Below are 19,091 nucleotides of genomic sequence, written 5' to 3' on the forward strand. Positions count from 1 at the left end.
TATGGTAAGGATGGCAAGGAACATAAGGGAGATTGGATTTTTTTTTGGACCAACATTTTTAAATTTTGAACCGCACTAGTCCCCACTATTTATATTAGTATACGAAATATTGTATTACATAATTTGTTTCGATATTTTTCTACCTCCAAGGACTTTACGGAATATAGACCTTAGGATCTACAAGCGTAAAAGTTATATATAAAGCTTAAGAGAAATGGGATCCGAGATAAAATAGCATAATCAGGAAAAGTTCAACGGAAAAGTTGATCTATCGAAGTACAACATCTCGGAAATCTGACAAGGGAAGGTCACGATGGTGTTACACGGGGTTTTCAACCGGACTATTTTTGTAAGATTCTACATGTCGAAATATGAAAAACTCCAAAGCCTTTCGGGTGATGGACCAGTGGTGTAGCCAGGAGGGGCTCTGAAAGGGGCAATTTTGTACGTATACTATATTATTAAGCTAATTTGAAATTTGACAAAAATATTTTTTGGTGTCTATTGTGATGGTAGAGAACAGAATTGACACTAATGTATGTTTAAAATGTATTTTCCATGCCATAGGTGCAATCGGGATGGGTTTAGTATTGGTATACTACTATAATAAAACCAAATTTGTTTTGGTGTCCATATTACATGTTAGTTACGCCAATGGCATGGAAAATACATTTTAAACATACACTAATGTCAATTCTGTTCTCTACCTTCACAATAGATACTAAAAAAATATTTTTGTCAAATTTCCAATTAGCTTAATAATATAGTATACGTGCAAAATTGCCTCTTTCAGCGCCCCTCTTGACTACACTACTGGTCCATCACCCGAAAGGCTTTGGGGTTTTTCATCTTTCGACATGTAGAATCTAACAAAAATACTCCGGTTGAAAACCCCGTGTAACACCATCGTGACCTTCCCTTGTGAGATATACGTTACAATTACGAATAGTGTTCCTACTCTAGATTACCAATGCACTAAACTGATTCTGGATGAGCTTTTTGAGCTTTCCGGAAGTCATAAACCTAAAATAAGAATTACACTGTTGTATGTCGCTTCCTTCGCATGATTAGCTTTTCTACAATTTAAGCAATTTTAAAATTACAGTCTTAATGGTTTTTACTTGAGAAAATTAAAAAAAAACTCGTAATAGATCTTTGGATCAGAGCTTTCAATATTTTGCAAATAATTTGTTTCCTTCTTTTACCAAATAAATTTTCATCAAGTATTACGTCCCAACGGGGACAGAGCTTGTTCCACAGCGAAATGTTCTAAGGAACAATTTACTATGTTTTAATATGTATATCACAACAATCTTAAAGATACTCTATGTTATGGGATGTAGAGAAAATTATTACATGTTCCGAAAAGATATTTCACCAACCTGTCACGAGTAATATTATTGTGCATCCCGATAAAAATCAGAAAAAGAGCTTCACTCAATTTGGTCTTTGTTACCAACATTCTATTAACACATTATGGCATCCATGAACAATCCATATTCAAACTAACTTTGAAAAGATTTTTTTTTAGTAGATGAAAACCCGAATTTAGTATTATACCCTTTCATTTCACTAGAGTTTATATCCTTTGACAGATATGCGTATTCCGACCTCAACTGTAAGGTCGTTTTCAGTGTCGTGTACTAGACTCGACTTCGATTTGTTTTTTTGTTTTATATCATATCGGTCATACGGTGATCTATCGTATCATATGCTTGATACACTTTCAGTTCATATTTGTCCGTTAGAACGGGATTTATATCCCCAAAAGTACAAAATTGATCATCATTTTTGAAAAGCAAACATTTGCACCTTAAGCATCGCACTATGGGCCAGAGACGCAATCTGGCGAGACAAAATTATTGAAAAATAAGCGAATTTTGTAACTCGATGTCAACTGACATAAACGGATAGTTCGCAAATCGTCCACATAGGTGGCACCACAATTTAACTTTTTACTGTGACGTTCTAGAGTCCTGGTATTATCAGCAAAGTTGTTCATTTCGATAAAATAAACAACATTCTCGAAGACGTCAAAATTCCACAGCCAACTGTTTTATAGTTATTTTCAAAATAAGACCAAATTAATAAAACAAAAAAACGATTTTTAACCGAATTTGATATACTTGAATTTGATATATTTTGTTCAATTACAGCAGTTTATTGTATTCAAGTTCCGTTTCAATGTCCACTACTCAAGAAGACTCATCCCGGTTGCGCAAAAGCTGCACTAAATTACGTGTTTGACAGTTGGAAGTCTGTTTGTTTCAAACTAGTTGCAATATAGTTGAGTTTCACATTACGCACCATGTAACTACGAAAACATGTTCTAGCAACAGTTTGACTGTTTCAATGATGGTTCTCATCTGGGAGGGAGGCACAGATACTACACACGAAATATAGAACAACGTTCGTTTGAACTGCAAGATAACTCCAGCTTGCCAACAACAATCAAGGCAGGCTTGGCGAAAATCGCTAGTTTTCTTTTGTTGTGTACTTTCAATCTTTCCTGACAAACATGGAAAAAGGACCACCATTTTCTATGCACTAAATATCCATTTTCACTGGAAAAAGTAGAACGATGCGTTTTTCAATGCTTTCTATTCAATCAGATTGAAAGGTGCCCACGTGACATTACTTGCATTGTGTGCATGAATTGATTTTAATTCGATTTTTGTCACTTTTGATGAAATGCGAAAATGTGTTTTAATCAGTTACGCCCTTTTCTATGTTAGTCCAATGTTTGAGATCTGGGCTCACAGTGACAATTCGTGACAGCGGAATCCCGGCTTACTATGACGTATTGTATTGGTTTCTCCCTCGCAGGTTCTCATCTTCTTCTTCTTCTTCTTCTGTCATTACGTCTCCACTAGGACAGAGCCTGCTTCTCAGCTTAGTGTTCTTATGAGCACTTCCACAGTTGTTAACTGAGAGCTTACTGTGCCAATGACCATTTTTGCATGCGTATATTGTGTGGCAGGTATGAAGATACTCTATGCCCTGGGGAGTCGACTCCAACCCGAAAAGATCCTCGACCGGTGGAATTCGAACCCACAACCCTCAGCTTGGTCTTGCTGAATAGCTGCGCGTTTACCGCTACGGCTATCTGGGCCCCTCTGGTGGTTCTCATATGTTCCGCGAAAGTATTGGCAATAACTTTAGTTTATTTGAGGTGTGGCCTAAATCTCAAGCAGCACAGTTTGTTTCATTTCAAGAAAAAATCTCTTGAAACTAATTAGAGTTGTCAATTGTTGAAAATATGATTTTTTGTCATAGATTCGTTTAAGAAAAGGATTCTAATTATTCTATATATTTGTTTTCATTTCTTTTCTCAAGACGAATCCCAAAATTAACCAAAGGCATTAATAAAATTTGATTTACATCATTTTCACAATTACTTTTATTTTTTTTTTTTTTGAGCTTGTTATTTCTACCAAATTTATTAGTTGCAAAAAAAAACAATTCCATCCCATTTAATGATTTTCCGCCATGCATAACAATAAATCTTTACGCTTTTGGTGAGGAATTTTTTGTTAATTTTAAGTGCGGTGTGACAAACCATTAAGTGTACGTTTTGTTCCTATAACATTATGTATTTTAAGGTTGATCCCCTATGTTCACTAAATATGTACTCAAAATCATGTATCTTTGATTTTGTTTATCTTATTATTGCAATAATTGACTTACTGATGTGGATTGACGCATGAAACTAGATGGGTCCCACTTTCTCCATTGACTGCGTCTAATAGCTCGTTTTAAAACTTTATTCTTTCAATTTCAATGAGTTTGCTAAATATAACCATTTGAAAATTATACTGATTAATTTGTTTGAACCATCGTTTTTTTTTAGATCCCGCATTCTCCGGGGCACCATATGTTGTAAAATAGTTTTCTTCAAATAGTACGTTGTATGTATCTTTTGGTCATTGGCCAAAAATATAAACCGCGATACATTTGCGAAATCTTAAAAGATTTTCGGTTCATAAACTTATTTGCAAGAGGAATTCATTTTACTGCCTATGAAAATTAACAAGGGAAAGATGCGGCGCAGGGAGAGGATTTTATGGACACAGGTCCAGAAATAACGCAATTTTGGGACCTAGGACGCTTCAATTTCAGCAGTAGTATCATGGTAAAATCATACATTCTTCATTAAAGTTATGTAAAAGGTGAAAATCTGCTGTTAAACACATTATTTTGTAGTGAATGTTGCCACACGATGGCGCTAGCATAAAATGTTGCTTTATGGAGACTATAAGTTATGAACGATATCCTATATCTCACACACTCAAACAGAGCATGCGAGTTCAGTAAATAAAATCACCGAAACATATCTGTAAATTAGAATATTACCGATGTTTCGGTAATCAAGCTGTTTTTGACAGCCCGTCAGTCACCAAATTACGGTGAACTGTCGATGACCTGTCAACAAAATTACCGATAATTCTGTAAATCATTGATATTACCGAAAACGGTAAATCATTTTACTGAAGTTTCGGTAAACGGGCTATTAATTTACCGAGATCTGTATTTAGGCTGAATGACTGCGTCAATAGGGCGATATTCAAAACTGAAAAGGCAATAGATGGCTCTTTTTCAATGGTGGTAAAAACGAAATCCTGAAGCAAAGAAAGCACCACGGAAGATGAACTAAACACAAAAAGTTATGTATTCACTTTATACTTGATTTCTATTCACTACTTTTTTGATCCAGTTTCCTTATTGCAAGCAATTTACGTTTTTCATTATTTTCCATACGTTTTGACAGTTCTCCGATTATCATTCTTTCATGCGCTTGTGTTGAAAGTTTGAGAAATTTGAGAATCCAGCGTAGCGCGATCAGTGGGTGGAATACAAACAACAGTGTCGTCGCTCGGTGGCCGGTAAGAGAAACTGAATGTTTGAAAGGTTGTTGTCTGTAATTTTTGCCGCTGACGCCAACTGTTAGCGTTTGAGAACAAAATAAACAGTCATTACCCTATTAATCATGTTTATTTTTGCTTTTCCCCGCTGCGACGAAACTGTTTGTGGTTTATTTTAAAACGATATTGTTCAGCATTCAACAGATTTTTCGAACGCTTCGTTTTAATTGAGGTGCAGCGTTGCCAACCTTCCAGATTTGTCTGGAATATTCCAGATTTTCGAGGCCCCATTTTGCAAAAATCTGGAAGATCCAGATAAAATTTGAAATGAATTTGTAAGGTTTTGTAAATTTGAAATGTTTTGTAAGGTTCTCCTTATACGACATGAGCAATCCAGACTTTTCCAGACAAATTTTCACAATTTTCCAGATTTTTGAAAATTTGACTTGGCATCCCTGTTGAGGTGAGTTGAATGTTTTATCCATCGACTAACAGAACTATTTGCAGTCCAGCGCCTTCAGTATCCACTGCTTTCTTGTTGTGCTCAGTGCATGATATGTGGAAGCAGAAAATATGACATTGCCCCCGTCGTCACATCACATCCGTCTCATCAACATATTATGCTGGATCCGGAAACATGTCATCAATTTATATGAAAGCATTTCTAATTAAAAGGCCATTAGCTAACTTTGTCTAGGTTGTTCTTTTTGTCTAAAAATGCGTTTCCGAGGAACAAAAATCGGTGCACCGTGTCTACAGTTCTTCGGTAAAGGATTACCGACAACTCGGTAGTTTTGACAACTAGGCTCTAAAATGTGAATTAACGAAAGGTACGTAATCTATTCGTTTACCGAACCGATTACCGATCGTTTAGCTGTTGAGATTTCGGTAAATGGATTACCGAATTCGGTAATTTGATCTAAGTGTGCAAGGTTCTGAAGATATGGAGGAATAATTTGTGTAACAAAGTTCATCATCGAATGCGATAAGTGCTTCCCAGAGGATGGAAGTATCCTTCGTTAAAACCCTCAATATACATAATGTATATTTTTGCGTTTATTGCTTCTACCCTGAAGTATCTATCGTTATAGCTTAACGATATTTTTTTTATCTTGGGGCATTGAAAGTATTTTTAAATTGCATAATTTCGAAACAAAACTTAGATATATTATTTGTTTATTCAACTCAAATGCGTTTAGAACCAGTGTTTCTTTTCGTGTTTCTTGATGGTAACGGTAATTGGGACATGCTTCTCAACGTACACTGGCTTGTGAACGACCACCGGAACGTGCTTCTCAACATGAACTGCGTATGGTTTTGGCACTTCGACGTATTCCTTGTGGACAACTGGGACCTTCACCTCGACTGGGTATGGTACGGGACGATCAACGTGGACTGGGACCTTCTTCTCAACGTACACTGGAACCTTCTTTTCCACGTAGACCGGGACCTTCTTCTCCACCTCAACCGGGTATGGAACCTTCACGTGGACTGGCACGTGTTTCTCAACCTCAACTGGATACGGAACAGGGATCTTCTTGGTGATGGTGGTGTGCAGATGCTTCACTTCATGATGATCGTGATGATGGTCATCGAATCCGTGCAAATCGTGATCATCATAACCCAGTTCCCACAGGCCACGTTTGTCCTTCTTGCTGGAGGAATCGTCAACTGCCGCACAGGAAGCAACGGCCAAAGCCATAGACAACACAACGAACGCCTGTAAAATTGCGAATTAAAGTGAATTAGAGCACGACCATCGAGGTCACAATTGTATGATGCGTTACCTTCATGTTGGATGCTACCGTAGATACCGAGTGGTGATGGAACTGTTCAAATGAAACGATCACAAGCGAATGATGGTTTCAACTTTGCTCGACCATGCTTATATATCAAAAATGGAAAATCACGAGGCTTGGCTGAACTTGAAATCAAACAGTTTTCAATTTTCTTTATCACTTGACCCGCACTTCCCAAACTCGCTTTTCGCGGCGCCCCGAGTTGTATTGCTGCTCGCTTGGGTAGGCAAACAGCCAGCAGCAGTTCAAGCCATTAGAGGGCGGCTGCGAAAGCCCAGTTGGGAAGCATGGTATCAGACACCGTTGAATGCATTCCGGTGCGTTGCGACGTGTTTAAGTTGTTCAACTAATTGTGCTGCTTGTTAATTTTACCAATTCATGTCGATCTGGATTTACACAAAGTGTTATAATAACCATTTAAAAGGTTATCGTAATGCTTTTCGGATATGTTCGAAAAGGTGCTCTCGTTAGAAGCCGGTTATTAATAGTTATTTTTGACATGTTAAAAGACAAGAACAAGAAAAACTCATTGATTGTTTTCTTTTGTATTAAATTGCATGCCCTCACAGATCCATAGAGCCCAGATCTACATAGTAAGTGGAATAACTCAATCAATCACGTGGGAGTTGCCAGTGGAGCATCTACCCTAATATATTTTTATTTGAATCTTCATAACAGTATGACAAAGAATGACAATTGCAATGATGCCTTGTGTGCCTCAACAGCATGGCGTAGGCAGCTGTACAATTTGTGGACGACTGTGCAATGCTCAGCTATATCGGTTTTGAAAAATTCAACATGTTTTGACAATGGTTTACCTAGCTCTTCAAATAAGTTTAGTGGTTTCGAAGAGCTACTCCTTTCTGAAACCGATATAGCTTTTTGGAAATTTCCTGAAATCATACGGAACCCTTGTGAACCATTAAACCCTCTTAAAAAAATATTTTTACTGCCCCCTATTTTATTCATAGTTTCCTTTTTAAACCAGTGAGGAGCACGAAAAGTTCTTATGATATCATTAGTATATATTTTAATATCATAATTTTTATGTTGTCTGTTTCTTCAACTAAAATGAAAACAAATTAAGTAATCCAATAGTTGTTAGAAGGGGTCGTCAATAAATCACATGGTCTTTTTTTTTTTCTTTTGAGGCCTCTTCTGCTCCCTTGGGGCTCTGCGTGGCTCCCTCCCCTATGATCAATTGTTTTTCATGAATGAAACATAAATTCGAAAAAACAATTTGGTTTGGTGTTCACATCACCACCACCACCAGATCGGACTTCTCCAAAGTATTAGGTCTCAGCTACCCATTAGACTATTAGATTTTTTTTTTGATGAACTTATTATAACCTTCTTCAATTAACAATTTAAACATCATAGATTTTTCTGAGGATTTCTCTAATAATTATGCTTGAAATTGGTCCTAAAATACTTTAAACAATTCTTTCATAGCGTTTTCAGAAATTGATTCAAGATTTACTTAATGGATTTCAAATTTGGTTCCTCTAGCTTTGGTTGGGACTTCCATGAGGAATATTATGAAACTCTGAGATACTTTCTGAATCATTGGTGACTTCTAGCAGAATATATAGGGAAATTCAGACTGTAATAATCAAACAGTCATATTATATTTCAGAATTATTTATAGAAGCTTATGACTTCAAAAAGATTATCAATCAAAACGAGACCGTTGTAGGATTGCCTGAAAATCCTAATATTGATCCAGAACAGTGAAAAGGTGAAAGTGTTGAACATTGTCATAAACATATATGCTACTCAATATGGAAATACACCCTTACCTCTTTTTACGACCGTTATCGGGGGGTCGTAAAAAAAATCAGGGTTATAATTAAGTTTTTGAGAAATACAACATCTAGATGTGGAAATACTGATCCGTTCTGTTCGGAAAAGTTGCAGCATTGTTTGAGAACTTTCCAAAATGGCCATTCAAAATTTCATATTCTGATAATAGATGGCAACACTGCTCGATTGTTAGCAAAAGAGCCAATTATATGGGGGTGTTATATGCAAATGCCAAAAGATTTTAAAGATAACGATACTGAATGTTCACCAAAGTTGAAGGAAGTGTTGCGTGCTATACAGTTGACAGAAACACAAATGTTAATGTGGCTGGCAACACTGTTTGAGAAGGATTAACTTTTGTTTAGCGGATATCGCAAGATCAAGGACTATCCTTATTTGAGCCATGATGTTCGAAATTTATTTGTGGTTATCATGAAACTTTTGTTTTGTGGTAATCTCAGGATTCTGACTACTTGTTTAGAAGCTTAAGTAGCTTAAGGACTATCATTATTTGAGCCATGAGATTCGGACTTTTGCCACTAAGCGACGCTAGTGAACATTAAATTTTTGTTGAATCTCATGGGTATTCTAATGATAGCGCTTGAGCTACTGGACAACTATGCCGAAGACGCCATCTTCCTAAGTGATCAGGATCCTGACATAACCACAAAACAAAAATTTCATGCTGACTAGCGCCGCCTAGTGGTAGAAATAGACATTTTAATTGCTGAACAGCATTACCCTTTATTTTGATTACTTTTTAAGATATTGATCATTCATGACAACGGTCGTGAATCTGAATTTCGGTCATAAAAAGTGGTCGTAAAATTAACCGTCGTAAAAAGAGGTTATAGTGTTTAATAATCAGGCCAAATGGAACTATGTGAAGATGCCTGGAAATGCTTCGTTAATGGCAATCACTTTCAAAATAATATCTGTACCAAGAAATAAAATCTGTCTGATATGAGAAATCTGTGAATAATTTCTTTATAATATATATATGTAAATGCTTCCCTAGAAAAATTACTGCTTTCGACGTTTTGTCTGTTCGACGTTTTGTCCCTTTCGACGTTTTGGGACTCGACGTTTTGGCATTCGACGTTTTGGGTTTCGACGTTTTGTCTTTCGACATTTTGACCGTAAACCATGGAAAATATGGAAAGAAAGTCTGATTAATACAATAGTATTAATAATTAACTGCTGTGGTCACAATAGCAAAACTCAAGATATTTTACTATTTTTGGTAATCAAGAAACAAATCAGCTATCAACTAAAAATCAGTAAAAATATGTAAAATTTTCAGAAGCATCCCAAGCAAGCTAATCAACTCTTCGTTATCATGAAGTTATTGTGAAGTGTCAAATATTCTGTGTGATTATTACACTATCATAATAGAATCAAATAAGATCGCAGAGCCGAGTCTTTCTCATCAGCACTGTTGATAAAAGTCTATTTGTTAGTTTATTATTTGGTTTTCAAATAACATGTATGGTAGAAGCACTTGTTTTGTCCAGCCAAACATGGTTTTCGGGTATTTATTATAGAATACCCTAAACCGTCCATGACTTCTAATCGATAAGGATGCAGGTCGATTTTGCGACACTGATGTGATAGCTACGTAATGTAGCTAATTAATTTCAAGATATGACATTTACAAACGTCAAACATTCTTGAGAAAATTCGTAGATATTGTTCATTAAAAGTTAACAATCAACAATCTATCTTTTTTATAATTAAAAATTGAATGGTGTTTGTATGTCACGAAATGGCTTTAGAACGGGCTATCCGATTTTGAAAATTCTTCCATTGTTATGTTCCTAAAGTGCTCCGATGTATTTGTGTTTATAAAATCCACAGGATATTGAAAGGGAAAGTCTTAAAAACAGGAATGAACAAAATTGTAATTTTGTAAAGTTCGACTCATGGAGTTTTTCAATAGCTTACAGGCAAGACAATACTAACCGAAACTAATAGTTTAAGATAAAAATTCTGTCCAGAGTATCGATTTCATAGTAAACCCGATTCTGTTTTTGCACGTGGAATGCGTACCGTGCAAAAAAAGTTTTCAGTTCAAAATTTCAAAAACAGAATCGGGTGTACTTATTGCGCCATGTTTGCTTCGATGAATGTATAGATTTTATTTAAGTCTACTAAGCCGTCCAATAATTTCGTGAAGATTTTTTTCTTTCTTTTTCTATCCTTATAGCGAGATTTTCAGCCCTTGGCTAGTTCATCTCGGGACCAACGGCTTTACTTCCCTTCTGAAGGAAGTAGCCACAGTAACATAAATGTGAGCATTTGTTGGAGGAGTGAAGGAGGGGTGAGAGGGGGGAAAAGGGGGAAGGGAGTTAAAAAATCGTACTCATTGTGTCACGTACTTGATGGAAAGCCCCCAAACAATCAGGCTTCTGAAAAAGATCTTACCATATATTTTTAGAATGTATCATAATAACTACGTAATGGATCTTGCGTGAAATCCACCAAAAACTCCGAAGGGCTCTGTCAAGGATATTGCAAACAATAATATAAATCTTTCTTGGGATTCTTTAAAAAAATGATTAGAAACCTCTTTGGAACCCCAATTATTTCCACTTGAATTCCTTTTGAGACTCCAACTTATTTTCCTCTAAATATTGTTTTCTGAGATTTACCAAGGAGTTTCTCGAATAATTACTCCAAGGATAGTTATAAAAATTGTTCCAGAAAATATCAGAAAGATTTTCCCATACATGTCCCCAACCATAGTTTGAGATGTTTTTTGGAAGAACCTAAGTATCATTCCAAAAGTTCATGATTCCCTCCAAAAACTCCTCTAAAGCAGCCTCCATAAATTTATCTATAGAATCTTTATTAGTCTTTTTCTACAAATTGCTTCATTTCAAGTTACAGCAACGGAAATATTGGGAAGTTTATAGTGGTTCATTAAAGTATTCATCAATAATGACATCTTCATGATTTCTTTTACACATTCTCTAGCACATTTATTTATACATTCCTTCTTGAACTAGTTCAGGAATAACAATGCCAATACCAATTCAGTAAATATATATCATGAAATTGCGAACATGAAATGGGGATTAAACCGAATGAAGAACAAATAGTTTGAAACGCTAAACAAATTCTGTAAGATTCAAACTAATTTGTGGACTACTCACATATCGCAGCCAAATATTTTACACCATGTACTGAGCTGAATAAAGATTTATCAATTTCAAACGACATTGTCCAATGTCATTTTCTGATACGCCTCGAAAACATAGAGAAGAAAACTATGCGCCGATGGAAACGAAAAGGATGCGTTTGCCGCATCATATAAATGCTCACACAATTCAACGCAAAACCATCATTCGCTTGTGATCGATTCATTTGATCAGACGCTTCACCACTGGTTTAACTTGTTCGTCGGTAGCATCCAACATGAAGGTAAAAATTACTTATAAACCAATAAATCCACCAGAGCAGCACTAATTCGCGTTTATTTTCCGTTATCTAGGCGTTCGTTGTGTTGTCTATGGCTTTGGCCGTTGCTTCCTGTGCGGCAGTTGACGATTCCTCCAGCAAGAAGGACAAACGTGGCCTGTGGGAACTGGGCTATGGTGATCACGATTTGCACGGATATGATGATCATCATCACGATCATCATGAAGTGAAGCATCTGCACACCACCATCACCAAGAAGGTCCCAGTTCCGTATCCAGTTGAGGTTGAGAAGCACGTGCCAGTCCATGTGAAGGTTCCATACCCAGTTGAGGTTGAGAAGAAGGTCCCGGTCTACGTCGAAAAGAAGGTTCCAGTGTACGTTGAGAAGAAGGTCCCAGTCCACGTTGATCGTCCCGTCCCATACCCAGTCGAGGTGAAGGTCCCAGTTGTCCACAAGGAATATGTCGAAGTGCCAAAACCATACGCAGTTCATGTTGAGAAGCCCGTTCCAGTGGTCGTTCACAAGCCAGTGTATGTTGAAAAACATGTCCCAATAACCGTTACCATCAAGAAGCACGAGAAGAAACACTGGTTCTAAACGCGCTTGAGTTGAATAAACGGATTCTATACTTAAATTTTGTTTCGAATTTTATTCAATTTAAGAACACATTCAATGCCCCAAGATAAAATAAACATCGTTAAGCTATAACGATAGATACTTCAGGGTTAGAAGCAATAAACGTCAAAAAGGCATTATGTATATTGAGGATTTCAACGAAGGATAGTTCCATCCAGTGGGAAGCACTTTTCGCATTCAATGATGAACTTTGCTACACAAATTATTCCTTCTTATCTTCAGAATCTTGAGATATAGAATATCGTTCATAATTTATGGGCTCCATAAAGCAACATTTTGTGCTAGGGCCATCATTTGGCGTCATTCCCAACTAAATAATGTGTATAAAAGCTCTACAAAGGTAGGTACTTGAAGGCTGCAGCGTTGCGTCACGCCATTGCCGGGCGTATTGTACAGCTCCATCTTCATCGGTCTTGGGCGAAACTTTTCCAGTTGCCCGGAACGTTTAGGGTCGCCAAGTTCTCTTCCACTGCGTACAGCCAACGTATTCGTGGACTTCTCCGAAACCGCCGATCTCTACCTGGTTCCCTGCTGAATATTATTTTCGCAATTCTTACTTCGCACTAAGTGACCAGCCCACTGAAGTCTGCCGTGTTTTAAACGCTTGATAGAAGCCATAGAGAGCCAGCGGAAGAATCAATGTTTCATACAGGGCGAATTTTATTCCCGTTTGCAAGCTTCGGGACCTAAGCTGGTTACGTAGTCCGGGAAACATCGTTGTCACATGTCACAAGTGTTCCAAGGTAAACAAGTTCTTCAACAACTTCAAACACATCCCCATCAAACACTACCTCAGCACCTACCCCACCAAGCCTGACTCTATCTCTACCTGCAACCATGTACTTTGTAGAATATACCCTTGACTACCCCAATCAATTATATTAAAAAAAAACTAGATATCATGGCTGTAGAATTTGATATAGAGGCATACAATTTGAAAAAAATGTGATTTTTCATAATTTCTCAAATATTATATATTTTGAGTGAATTAACACTCGTCTTCCGTTGGAAGATAGCAACGTGATTTGGACGTAAACATCGCACCGTGGGATTCCGTAATTTTGTGACGCCGATACCACGACCGTGGGACTGTCATCAAGTAGTTAGGGATCAGCAGGTATGAAGTTAATAAGGGTAGAATTAATAAATTAGTCTTGTTTTAGCATCGGTTTGAGATGTTTCTATTTTTATTTTTGAGAACACTCCAACGGTATTTTGTAACTAGTGCAATAAAAAGTTATATTATTAACTCAAACATGTTAACATAATTTCTTTTCGTAAATTTATAACAAAACGTTAAATGTTATCTCTTTCAATTATGATTTACAGGCAAAAAGGTTAATGATGGAGGATTTCTAAGAAACTATGTGAAATAAATTTTGAGTATAATTGACAATTTACATTATTTCTTAAACATGTTAACTCAACTTCTACAATCAATTTGATGTAAAAAACAATATATTATTAGATTATTTCTTTACAAGCATAAATGTCTATTGGACTAGGTTTTACGTAGTTTTTCGTGTAAAATAAATTTTGAGTGTAATCAAAAATTTGTATTAGCTCTCAAACATATTTGCTTGACTTCTTCAATCAATTCAATTTGGGAAAAATGACAAACTATGGATTTTAATGTTTATTCACAAGCATATATGTTTATTATTCAGAGTTTTGCGTAATTTCTTGGGTAAAATAAATTTTGAGTGTAATCAGAAACTTCAATTTCTACTTAAATAAGTTCATCCAACTTCTCTTTGTGCATTTATTCCAAAAATTTCTTGATTTTCAGGCAAACATGCCCATAAAATCGGGTTTCTCGTAGTTTCTCAGGTTAAATAAATTTGAAGTGTTTTAAGAAAAAAAAACTATTTATTCTCAAACGTGTTCACTTAATTTCTATAAACAAATACCGAAAAAATTGCTTTGGAATTCAGTTTACACACAAACTGACTCAGGAAATAGAGATTTCAGCAGTTATAACAGATAAAATAAATTTTAAGTGTATTCAGAATTTTCTTATTCAAACAGCTTAACTTGGTTTCTACAATAAATTTTATGTTTTAAAACTAAATACATTTACATTGAGTTTTGAGCTACAGACAGTACAAAGGATTTTCCGTAGTTTTAAGTAAAATAAATTTTGAGTGTTTTCAAAAATGTTCAATTTCAAATAAAATAATTTATCTTCTACAATCAAGTTTATGTAGAAAAAACTACATTTTGTCGCTTTGAATTTTGATATACAGACAAATGAGACCATCAAATAGAGCATACCCCTTTTAAATCTTATATCTTACTACGAATATGTGCAATATTATTTTTCACTGAAAGACATAACTTTAAACATTCAAATGGTAAAAGAGAATAAAAAATCAGTTTGTTTATTGTAGAGTCATGTTTTTTTTTAGATTTTAATCATTTTTTCAATAGAAGCGCCTTAATACTGTTTTTCCTAGCAACGGCCATGTTTAGTATTTTTCTATTAAAGATCTCTACTACAAGTGTCGAATCGTGAATTAAAATCAAAAACTGATTGCGGCACAGGAATATTGTTTGACAGGTTTAGTAAACATTCCAAATGGTAGCCCCCATTCTCCATTTGCCTTGCTACGACTCTGTTTAATATTTTTCCTTGCAATGCTGGTCTTAAATGTTGCCAACGGTGAAATTAAACTACAGTGAAACCTCCATGAGTCGATATTGAAGGGACCATCGACTCATGGAAATCTCGAGTCATGGAACAGCAATCCTTTGGAAAGCTGCTTCTAGGGACCATCATAGTAACCATGAAATTTTGTTTTTAGTATGGTTCCATGAGTCGATATCGAGTCATGGAACATCGACTCATGGAGGTATCACTGTATAATATTTTTGGCTGATGACTGAGATATGAGCTCTGAGCCATTGTAACGCTGTTTTTTCTGAGGCTGACCATCTTTGCTCAGCCCCTCACGGACGGACTACCTTGCTACGACCATGTGTGTTATTTTTCTATAAGTGTTTGACCACAATGTTTTCGTCAGTGAAAAACTTTCAGCATTTGGACAAATATTCGTGAAGTTATGATTTTTTGAAAAGTCTGTGTAACGCTGTTTTTGGATCACCGTCGTCTACGGATTTTTTTTCTCACAGTAGCGTGACAGTTAATATTAGCTTGGAGGTTCCTAGCAAATCACACTTATGAGAAGGTTCAACCACGGCTCACCAGAATGACCAATTTATTCTAAAATATGTTAAGGTCTTCCAGGTAAAGTATCCAATTTATCATATGACATGAGTGAATGTTCGAGACAAGGCTTGTGAACAATCGCACATCATCGTTGACGTTTTCAGCCCAGACAACCAGAAATCGCATGAAAGTTCACGTTATAACTCGTTTATTCGTACTAATAACATCACACCCGCAAAACACCGTGGATAAACTCGTCGGATTGATGAGTTTCCTCGCATATAACACTTTTTTCTGAGTTCATTTGTACATTTTGCTTCGTCTCGTACACTCGTACAAAGTAAGTCGAATCGATCCGTAGCAGCTGTCAAATCAACATTTGTTATCATACGTTAAGTCGCATAAGATTACAGGTTAGTTCGGTAGAATATTTATACACTCGCAATGTATGCTATTATTCATCACATAATATATGCACGCATATCGCCTCCACTTTTGTACGTAGAAGGCCTTTTCGCGACATCTTATAAGTGAAATGTTGCACATACAAAGCCTCCAGGTGATTTAGTTAAACGTACATTTTGGTTGTCTGGGAGGTATCAGAAGGCCGGCTCCAAAGGCACGTTCCCCACCAGTTGGGAGATTTGTGCCATCGCCATATTTGAGCCTATTTCATCATCTACCCGATGGGAGAGGAAAGGGAAGGGAAAGATGGGAGGAAATAGGAGTGGGGTCCCTTGAAGAAGGAAGATCGCATAAGCGAAATGAGAGCATGTAGCTCCATACCACAATGGGTTCGAACAGCGCCCCAAAAAGGGCACTGCAAAACGCATGAGCGTAAAGAGAGCCTATAGCTCATTACCACAGCGGGTTAAGAATAACAGGATGTCCTGAAGATTCAGGCTTCTGTATTCAGTTTCACTTAATAAGTGTTTACCAAGTAATTGGAATCGCATTTGCGCAAAAACTTTACAGTTACATATCAGGTGATACGAAGTTCCATAATCGGAGTCACAACTATCACACACAAATGAGTCAGCACGCTGAATATTTACCATGTGATAGTTGAGTCGGCAGTGGCCTGTCAACGCTCTGACCAAGAGACTGCAATTCTGCTTTGACAGATTTGTTAAATACTTCGCCACCTTTGGAGATGGCTCAGTAATGTACAATTTTGTTTGACGACACGACTCCAAACTATTCCAATATTGCTTGTGCTGAGTTGCCGCCCAAGAGTTTATCTGAAGCTTCACCCAGCACTTCGAAATTGAAATGGCCGGCTCAGGGCCAATGAAGTCATGCGATGCTCCATCGCGAGCTAGCTCATCAGCCAATTCATTTCCAGCGATGGAAGAATGGCCAGGTACCCATACAAGGTTTACAGAGTTGACTGAATTCAGTTCCTCAATTTGAGTTCGACATGCGATAACAAGCTTCGACCTTGAGTTGGCCGAAGCGAGAGCTTTTATAGCAGCCTGACTATCTGAACAGAAGTATATGACTTTACCCATTACGCGCTGTTGAAGTGCTGATTGCACTCCACACATAAGCGCAAATATTTTCGCCTGAAAAACGGTGCAGTTTCTACCAAGTGAGTAAAACTGATTCAGCCTTAGCTCACGAGAATATACTCCTGCACCAGCTCTACCTTCAAGAAGGGAGCCATCAGTGTAACATACTATATTGTTTGATATACTTCTTTCCAAATAGCCAGACGTCCACTCTTCCCGTGAAGGGAATTGTGTGATAAATGTCCTGTAAGGAAAGTGACAAGCAATTGTGAGATCACTTGGAGCAAGGACAATTTTGTCCCAATTCACCAAAAGTGGAAACAACGAAGTGTGTGTAGATCTACGATTCACTGGATTTTTCTCCAGTAGATCCAGTACCCATAAACGGTAAGAGCAAGAAAGTGCTTCTTGTTTAAGATATATGTGTAGTGGCGCAACGTCGAAAAGGGCCTCGAGCGCTGCTGTGGGAGTTGTAGAGAACGCACCAGACATCGCCATCAAGCACATCCTTTGAAGATGGTCCAATTTTGATTGGATTGTTCTCACTTCGCCCTTTTGCCACCTCACAAGACATCCATATGACAATATTGGTCGAACAACTGTTGTGTAAATCCATTTGATATATTTGGGTTTGAGGCCCCAAGTTTTACCAAAGGTTCGCCGGCATTGACCGAAGGCCATACAAGTTTTTTGACTCTGAAATCAATGTGAGGTGTCCATGAAAGTTTGGAATCTAGAATGACTCCGACATACTTTACTTGATCAGTCACATTAATCTCAGTGCCAAAAAGACGTAAAGGTCGAATTCCATCGCGGTTTCGTCTTTCCGTAAAAAGAACAATAGATGTTTTATTCGGGTTCACCGAAAGGCCATATTGGCGACACCAACTCTCGACTACCTGAAGAGCACTTTGCATCAGGTCGAATAGGGTGCTTATGCACATACCAACTATCAGAGCTAGATAGTCGTCGGCAAATCCATAAGTTGAAAAACCGCAATTATTGAGTTGCCTCAATAGCGTATCTGCTACGAGATTCCACAAAAGTGGTGACAAGAATCCCCCTTGGGGGCATCCGCAAACACTCAATTTTCGAATCGCTGCTTGACGCAATATCGAGAAGAGATGTCGGTTTTTGAGCATTTGATGAATCCAATTGGTAATCATTGTAGGTAGCCCATGGTTTCGTGCGGCATCCAATATGGCATCGAAAGACACGTTATCGAAGGCACCCTCAATATCCAAGAAAACACCCAAGCACGATTGCTTCTGAGCGAATGCTTTCTCGATATCGTATACAACTTTGTGTAAAAGAGTCACAGTGGACTTTCCAGATTGGTAAGCATGTTGATTCACATGAAGAGGCATGTTTGCCAAATAAACATCACGGATGTGATGATCGATAATGCGTTCCAGACATTTCAGAAGAAAAGAGGTCAGACTGATTGGTCTAAAACTCTTCGCTTCCTCATACGACGCACGTCCTCCTTTCGGGATAAACTTTACAATAATATCACGCCAGGATTTGGGAATATACCCGGTAGCAAAACTGCTTACAAGTAGCTTTTTCAAAACATGTTTGATAAACTCAAACCCCTTTTGGAGCAGAGCAGGATAAATCCCATCCGCTCCTGGAGATTTGAAAGGAGCAAAACTATTAAGTGCCCATTGAATCGATTCAGTAGTTACGATACTGCGAGCCGAGGCCAGAGACTCGTAACTACATGAAAAGACATTTGGTTCATCCGTAGATGCTATGTCTACACATCCGGGGAAGTGTGTATTGAATAAACATTCTAAAACTTCTTCATCGGAAGAAGTAAAGTCACCATTAGGTAAGCGAATTTCGTTCACTTGGAAATCCTTAGATTTTGCAAGAATTTTGTTCAAC

The 19,091-nt window shown here is 37.3% G+C and overlaps 2 protein-coding genes across 2 annotated transcripts; one reads left to right on the forward strand and one right to left on the reverse strand.

Moving 5' to 3' along the window:
• Nucleotides 1–6,057: 6,057 nt before the first annotated feature.
• Nucleotides 6,058–6,704, reverse strand: LOC110675242. The gene is made up of 2 exons (XM_021839694.1): nucleotides 6,650–6,704; nucleotides 6,058–6,582 (listed from the first exon to the last, which is right to left on the reverse strand). The coding sequence occupies exons 1-2, from the start codon at nucleotides 6,653–6,655 to the stop codon at nucleotides 6,058–6,060; spliced, it is 531 nt and encodes a 176-aa protein (XP_021695386.1). The 5' UTR covers nucleotides 6,656–6,704.
• A 5,096-nt stretch (nucleotides 6,705–11,800) lies between these two features.
• On the forward strand, nucleotides 11,801–12,515 carry LOC110676075 (cornifin-A-like). Its single transcript, XM_021842576.1, has 2 exons — nucleotides 11,801–11,887; nucleotides 11,958–12,515. Exons 1-2 carry the CDS (start codon nucleotides 11,882–11,884, stop codon nucleotides 12,480–12,482), a joined length of 531 nt encoding a protein of 176 aa, XP_021698268.1. The 5' UTR covers nucleotides 11,801–11,881; the 3' UTR covers nucleotides 12,483–12,515.
• Nucleotides 12,516–19,091: the final 6,576 nt, after the last annotated feature.

This window comes from Aedes aegypti, chromosome 2 (genome assembly GCF_002204515.2).
Source record: "Aedes aegypti strain LVP_AGWG chromosome 2, AaegL5.0 Primary Assembly, whole genome shotgun sequence".
Taxonomy (NCBI): domain Eukaryota; kingdom Metazoa; phylum Arthropoda; class Insecta; order Diptera; family Culicidae; genus Aedes; species Aedes aegypti.